General features: G+C 31.2%; 1 protein-coding gene and 1 long non-coding RNA gene across 3 annotated transcripts; one reads left to right on the top strand and one right to left on the bottom strand.

Moving 5' to 3' along the window:
• Positions 1-2,640: 2,640 nt before the first annotated feature.
• Positions 2,641-5,274, bottom strand: LOC126682368 (chalcone synthase 2). Its single transcript, XM_050378020.2, has 2 exons — positions 4,958-5,274; positions 2,641-3,898 (listed from the first exon to the last, which is right to left on the bottom strand). Exons 1-2 carry the CDS (start codon positions 5,142-5,144, stop codon positions 2,892-2,894), a joined length of 1,194 nt encoding a protein of 397 aa, XP_050233977.1. The 5' UTR covers positions 5,145-5,274; the 3' UTR covers positions 2,641-2,891.
• A 127-nt stretch (positions 5,275-5,401) lies between these two features.
• Positions 5,402-7,182, top strand: LOC126682370 (uncharacterized). Of its 2 annotated transcripts, XR_007641430.2 has the most exons (4): positions 5,402-5,780; positions 5,953-6,192; positions 6,711-6,794; positions 6,915-7,182. It is a non-coding gene; the product is annotated as an uncharacterized LOC126682370 (long non-coding RNA). The 2 variants fall into 2 exon arrangements; XR_007641431.1 differs by lacking the exon at positions 6,711-6,794 and having other exon boundaries at positions 5,406-5,780.
• Positions 7,183-7,778: the final 596 nt, after the last annotated feature.

Here is a 7,778-nt window from a genome sequence, read left to right as displayed (position 1 = left end):
TTTAAAAACAATATGACGCAACGGTTGTATGAGATAAACACTCATATATTCTTCATAAAAAATGCACCTATAGAAAGAGTTTATCCATTGGTTATACTAACTTATAAGTCCATTAAAAAAAACTTGTTCATATTTTAATTTTACAAAATGCACGATAGTTTATCAATGTCAAAGAGCTCCTACAGTGTAAAAATAAGTACATATTTAAAATATAGTAAATATTTTTTCAATTGTTGGTGTTGTGAATTAAAAAAAATTGACACATTCGTTTTAGATATTGTGAATTAAAAAAATAATTTAGTCTTAATATATATTTTATGAGAAAGACATAGACGTAATTTTAGCAATAATGATTTTTTTGTTTAAAAATATATAATATTATTTATCACTTTCCATTAAAAAAAATTCATCACTTTTTTAAACTTAAGAGCCATACCGTAGTATATAAATGTCAAAAAAATTAGTTTGTTTATAAAATTTTTATTTTTAATTATTACTGAATGTTTTTTAGTGTGTAAATTTTATAGCTTATATACTATGAAAAAATGCTTTATAATGCACATTTTTAATCCATTTTTAACAACCCTCCTTATATAGTAATGTTTTATTCGTTCAATTTTCTTTTAAAAGTGTATAGCTTAAAAATCACCTTTTAATTCATTTTTAATGCAACGCCAACTGAGTTAAAAATTGTGTTAATAGGATCATTTATATTATAATAAAAAAATGGCTTAATAGCATTATCTATATTATAATCATATCTTCTTGGCTTCAGTTTTTTTTTTTTTTTTTTTTGAGAAATCCTTGGCTTCATGGTTTTAATGTGGATTAAGAGCATTAGATATCAGAAAAGGAAAAAAAATGATAATACCCAAACTATATAATTTTGATCATGAAAAGAAAATGAAATCAATTTTTGATCAAGAAAAGGAAATGATATCAATAGTATTTGCATTGACAAAATTATTTATTCACACTCTTGTTCTTTTAATACAAAATGTTCACCCTCACAACCCCCATAATATTTAATTTCTTATTCACACCCTTTTTGTTCTTGACAAATGCTCCGATTTTTTTTGGCTCATTAATTTTCAATTAATGCACATAATTATATGACAGAAGTCAAATTTAGATTAGTGGCTTCACGCTTTTTGAGGGTGAGAATTAACTCTATTTTTCATAGATCATAAATAAATTACAGTTTTATAAATAACTGCAATTTTTTAATAGTAATTGATTTTTATGATTTTATGAACTTTATGAAAGAAAAACAAGTTTATATATCAAATTGAATTTGTACTTTTGATGATCAAATTTTAATTAAGTAAACGAAAAGAGTTAAATGATGAAGAATTAATTAATAGATATGTTAACGGTGAGTGAAAAATTTAATGTTTCAAACGTGAGACTTAGTTAGAGTGATCTTATATATTTCATAGGTTTTTTTAGTAATTTAGTCCTTAGTTTATTATGTACCGGGGTCTATAAAAACAAGAATTTAAGTCATGGTAAGTAACCTCTTATTTCTCCTCATTTCTATGCTTTTATAAAGTAAGATATTTTCCAATTCGATAGGAGATTTGCCCTGTCTAAAATTAGCTGTATTGGTGATGAAAAAATCATAAAATTAAGAGTTAATTTTATAAAAAATCACAATCTTTATAAAAAAATTTTATTTTAATCACGATCTTTAAAAATTTCCACATAAAAGCATGTTTTATGTTTGAACAAAGGGTCAACGCGCCCCCTGAACTTGTGACACGGGGTCATCTAGCCCAATTTATACTTTTTTGAGCAACTAACCCTAAAACTCTTCATTTTTGGGTCAAATAACCCTATAATTTATATTTTTATTTTAAAAAACAGATTTAGGATAATTATATCGCAACAATTAGGGAAGTATCTAATTACTTTTTTGTATCCCTCACCTCCGATTTGTATTTTACGCGTTTTAAAAATACAATTATGGGGTTACTTGACCCGAAAATGAAGATTTTTGGGGTTATTTGCTCAAAAAAGTATAAATTGGGTTAGATGACCCCGTGACACAAGTTTAGGGGGCCCGTTGACCCTTTCTTTTATGTTTTTCCAAATCTATCACCAAATTATTTTCCGGTGTATTTTTACTTACTTGACCACCGGAATCTGACGGATAATTTGAAAAAAAATGAAAGGTAATAATACACCGAAAAATATAGACGTGATAGATTTAGATAAAAATGAAAAATCATAGTTTTATATGACAACTTTTGAAAATTATGATTAAAATGAAACGTGATATTTTATGAATTAACCTTAAAATTAATGGTGTCTATAATTTTTAAGAGTAGTGATATATATATATATATACAACTCTGTTTTTTAATCCACCTGACATGACATTAAAAGAGTAGATGGATTAAAAATTGGTATTTGAGATATACATTTTTGGAGGATAATTAAACGAATTAAATGCTATCACGTAACGAAGGACAATTAAATTGATATAAAATGGTGGATTAAATAGTAATTTTCTTTTTTTAATTAGCATGTTCAATAGTAATTTATAGAGAGTAAGATAAATTAATAACTTTTGAGTATAAAATTGTCAGTTTATCATTTATCAAATATTAACTTATATGGGATCAATTAACCAGCATATTATAATAATCACATTTCATTAATTTTTGAATAATATTGTTACATATATTTTTTGATAGAAACAGCAGTTGCATACAGCAGAAATGAAAATACACAGTAAAAAAAAGTTCAATTTTAACAAACTTAATTGCTTATACTTCAGTACTAATCCCACTACTAATTCAACAAGCTTGTCTTCTCATTATTTTATAATAACAATTTTCAGTTCCAACTTTGCCCTCCATCACTTCAAGTCCTCTTCCAGCTGCACCTCAGTGAATTACCGACTCTGTTGGGACACTGTGCAGAACCACCGTCTCCACCGTTAGACCCGGCCCAAACCCGAATAGTACACCCCAGTCCAGCCCTTCTCCGGTGGTGGATTTTCCTTCCTCAACTGATTTTTTCCTCATTTCATCCAAAATAAACAACACACATGCACTAGACATATTCCCATATTCACTTAGAACTTGTCGTGTAGCTTTCATTTTCTCTGGTTTTAAATTGAGTTTCAACTCGACCTGGTCAAGAATCGCCGGACCGCCCGGGTGAGCTACCCAGAAGATAGAGTTCCAGTCATTAATACCAATCGGAGAAAATGCTTCCACTAAGCTTTTCTCTATGTTCTTCGAGATCAGCCCGGGTACATCTTTAAGCAAGTGAAACGTTAACCCTACTTCACGTAAGTGACCGTCAATAGCACCGTGTGAGTCCGGGAGAATCGTCTGAGCCGCCGAGACAACTTGAAAAAGCGGACGCTCAATTGTCGTGTCAGGATCCGCCCCAATAATTAAAGCCCCAGCTCCGTCGCCGAATAAAGCTTGGCCGACTAAAGAATCCAAATGCTTATCCGACGGACCACGGAAAGTAACCGCAGTTATCTCCGAGCAAACAACGAGAACCCTAGCACCTTTGTTATTCTCAGCTAAGTCTTTTGCAAGACGAATGACCGTACCTCCGGCGAAGCAACCCTGCTGATACATCATGAAACGTTTGACGGAGGGACGGAGGCCGAGGAGTTTGGTGAGCTGGTAGTCGCAACCGGGCATGTCGACGCCGGAAGTGGTGCAGAAGATAAGGTGGGTGATCTTGGATTTGGGTTGGCCCCATTCTTTAATGGCTTTTGCGGCCGCTTCTTTGCCTAATTTAGGCACCTCCACCACCACAATGTCTTGCCGGACGTCAAGCGACGGCTCCCAATATGCACTCAAATTTGGATTCTCCGTCAGAATCTCCTCAGTTACGTGCATATGTCTTTTTCTGATCATCGACTTCTCGCCTGTAATTACCACAAACAACGACAAGTAGAGTTAGTGACAGATACGACAGTAATGTTCTTGTCGTTTACAAAAATGTTGGAAAGAAGAAAAATCGAGTTTTAAAGTTTTAAAGTTATTGTCAAATGCGGAACTTGAAATCCAAAACTTAAAACTCCAAAAAAAGTATCCGTACGCACAAAATAGTTTGAAAGTAACATAAGTAATTTTTTAGATAAATAACATATAATGACTATATAATATAGAAATATAAAAGTATTAAAAACATACCATGTTGTTTTCATCCATAATTGGCATAGACATGACATAATGATCATAATTAGGTCATTATCCCATTTGCTAAGTTAATTACATTTTTATGAAAACGCTTACGTGATTGTATTTTTTGATTTCTTGATCAAGAATTCACCTTCAAGAAAACTCTCGCCAAGTTTTACTTTATATTTCCTTTTCTTTATCATAGGAATAAAAGATACACTTTTCTTGCATTTTCTTGATCATAACAATCAAGAAAAATGCAAGAAGTGATTATAAAATCATAAAAAAAGTATTAACACATTTACAACTTAGATCAAGAGAATTTCTTGACTATAAGATTTAAAACTTGAAAAATGTTCGTGGTACAAAATAGTTTTGGAATGACATAATGATTATAATACTATAAAAGATTAGAAACAAATCATGTTGTTTATATATATCAATCCCGTTTGATAATTAAGTTAATTACATTTCAATGAAAAACGATATATATTTTTGTTTCGTGATCAAGAATAACCGTCATCAAGAAACTCATGCAAGTTTTATCATTTTTCTTGATGATACTAATGAAAAAAAAATACTTTTCTTGCATCTTCTTGAATATCATAACAATCAAGAGAATGCAAGAAGTAATTCATAATAAAAGCAAAAAAACATATCAACATATATAACCTAATCAAGAAAATTTCTTGACTAGATGGGAACCATTCTCATAATAACTCGACACGTGAGAATATATAGGTCATTATGAACCGAGGAATTTTCACGTTTTGTATTATATAAAGAGTGAGAAATGAACGTACACATGCGCTTGAATTTTTCTTTCAAATCAGTCATGTGTTCACTGTTGGTGATCCTGAAATAGTAATCAGGATAATCAGCCTGATCAACCCAGTTGGCAGGGGTGGCGGTGCCAATGGCTAAGATGGTGGCCGGACCATGGGCCCTCTGAGCTTTTCTGATGTCCTCGATTGATGGTGTAGTAGCCATTATTGCTTGCAAGTGATGTGTTCACTTCCAAAAAAGGAGGATCTATATATACTTAAAACCAGTACAAAAGAAAAGGGAAAGAGATAGTTTAGTAACTGTGGTAGAGGAAAAGTGTAGTTATGAGTGATTGATTGGCATTTCATATCTATATATTATAGTATAAAGTAGAACCCAAAAACACTGTACATTGAACAGTGTTTTGGGTTCAACTTTACCTTTTTACCCATTATTGATTAAGAAAATTCGTTTTTGCCATTTATCTTTATTCGTGTTTCTTTCGATTTTCCTCCATTTTTTTAACCGTCTTTCTTCCACTTGCTAAGGTTGCCTTAGCTTCTTTTTGCTTCAGTCCCCCCCTTATTTTCGATCTCTTGCTTATTTTCTTCGTTCTCACTTCTGCTTTAATGGCTTTTTTTTCCTGATACGAATTGTTTGCAAATTGCAATAGATCCAAACCCTAATTTGCTCAATTTCTATGAAGATGGTGATGCTTAATTCTTTTAGAGGTTTGTTTTTGTTCAACCTCCGACTCTCTCAACGAGGCTAAGAGACAAACAACCTGCTCGCTTAGTTCATCAACATAATTTTACCTGCCAAGCACCTAATTACATTTCCCTGCAGCTAATTGCTACCAAGGTAATTTCCCTTCTTTTTCAAATTAAGTTATCCATTTGATCTTGGCTTTATTTTGTTTTAGACTGGTGATTGATTTTCATATTTTGACTGTAAAATTCAAAAGTAATTTTGGTACTATTGAGTTGTCATTCTGTTTCTTGGTTGGATTATTATTTTATTATTACATGATCAGATGGAGAGACAGCTGCTTCAGATCGGAGCCTTGAAGTATCAGTGTCATTTGGTTGATTTGAGAACGATCCACTGTTTCAGCCAATTGCAATCTTCTGCTGAAGGAAGATCATTGGCAGCAAGAAGAGATCTTTTATTTTTACTATTTGCTTCACCATTTTTAGGTCGTTAAACATTATTGCCAATTTCATTCCAGCAAAAGGGAGAGAAGCTAAAGTTTCCTGTGAAAAGAGAATGCAAGGTAACTCGCTGATTCCTCAGAAATCCATAACATTATATGTATGAATTTATAACTGTTCACTTACATTTGATGCATTTCTATAGTTTATATAATAGTTTATGAATGCTTACCCCATTGGAATATGAACATATTCACTTTTTCTGAATATAATAATACATGGATTATAACTAAGATTGAGAAAACTTCAAATAGGTGAATAAGCAGTAGAATAATTGCTTTATATCCATTTCTATGTCATTAATATTGATTAAGTGATATAAATAATTGTAATTTTTTTTTTGTTTAAGCATTATAAACTCGGATGCTTGCTTTCTTGTGATGCTTCAGATTTGTGTATTTTTAAGTTTATGTTGTCGCTTTTGTGGATATGGATTTCCTAACTTTTGGAGCTCTTAGGTTCTTTCGCCGTTTTATGGATCATTCCCAATTCGAGAAAAGTATCAGTTAAAAAATTTAAAATTTTGAAGATGCTCAAACCTGATCATTGATTCACTGTTCTGATAATATTTTTGTTTCAGATTTTGGAAGTTGAATTGTACCATAGATCAATCGTCTGCATGTTCTTTCCTCTCTTGTGTTATTACCATGACAACATTTTTCAGGTCTTCTAGATTTTTGTTTATTTGTCTTCTATTTTGAACCATTTTAATAAAAGAATGTCCAAATTGAAGCTATCATCGGATTTACAACTTCACTAATACATCTAATTATTCATTCTGCAGGAATTAGGGCATGACCGCCTTGAAGCTCATCTGTCACGGTTCTACATCAATATTTTGGACATGTTATGTGTCTTTTTAAATGGCGAAGGCTGATCCAATTAGACATAAGATTGTTCATGTTATAAAATAAGATGAAAACTACGCTGCCTTTGTAGTGTATTAGATATAGAAATGTAAAATAGTTTTATGGTTAAGGTTTTAACCAATTAAAAACATAAAAATTCCTTTTCTATTAGATAATAGAAAAAGTATAATTATATTTCTGGTATTTATCTCTAAGGGTTATTATAAGTCTACTTTTATTATTATCATTATTATTTATATTTATGCTTTTATTAACTGAGACATCATTATAATATTAAAATTTCTATTTCATTATTGTATTGTTTCTATATATCACTGGTGATGTCCTGCACTTGATTGGTATACTGTGTGCTTATTTGCTTATGGTAAAACTGAGACCTGCTAGATGCATACAGTGGTAAGCGAGATAATTAAAACTTAACTTTTTTGCTTCCGGCTTTGTTGTTATACTTCGTGCCTCAAATAATTCCTAGGGCTCTTGATGAGCTTTTATCGTCAGATAAGTCATATTCTATAACGGTTGCAAGAGCCCTCATCTGCAGAAGTTTTACGTAAATCTTGAGAATACATTAAAATTATAATTCTTTTAATATACTTAACAAGTCACAAACTCGGATGATGTCCATTGATAGTATTGATTGTCTATGGCTTTTATATGTCAAAAACTGCTTTGCTTAATATGACTCACCGAGTATAGACACTAACTAAGCATATATGTATTTTACAAATAGTTGTTTCTCACGTTCTTTGCCATTTATCAAATATATTTTTGAAGTCTTG

The sequence above is a fragment of the Mercurialis annua genome, linkage group LG5, assembly GCF_937616625.2.
Source record: "Mercurialis annua linkage group LG5, ddMerAnnu1.2, whole genome shotgun sequence".
Taxonomy (NCBI): domain Eukaryota; kingdom Viridiplantae; phylum Streptophyta; class Magnoliopsida; order Malpighiales; family Euphorbiaceae; genus Mercurialis; species Mercurialis annua.
The sequence above is the reverse complement of the archived record's forward strand: the minus strand, read 5'-3'. Positions and strand labels throughout refer to the sequence as shown.

Excerpts from the sequence above, each read along its gene's own strand:
- LOC126682368 (XM_050378020.2), bottom strand. The coding sequence starts at position 5,144 with ATGGCTACTACACCATCAATCGAGGACATCAGAAAAGCTCAGAGGGCC. Across the intron at positions 3,899-4,957 it reads AGAAAAATTCAAGCGCATGT|GCGAGAAGTCGATGATCAGA; the intron begins GTACGTTCATTT and ends TGGTAATTACAG.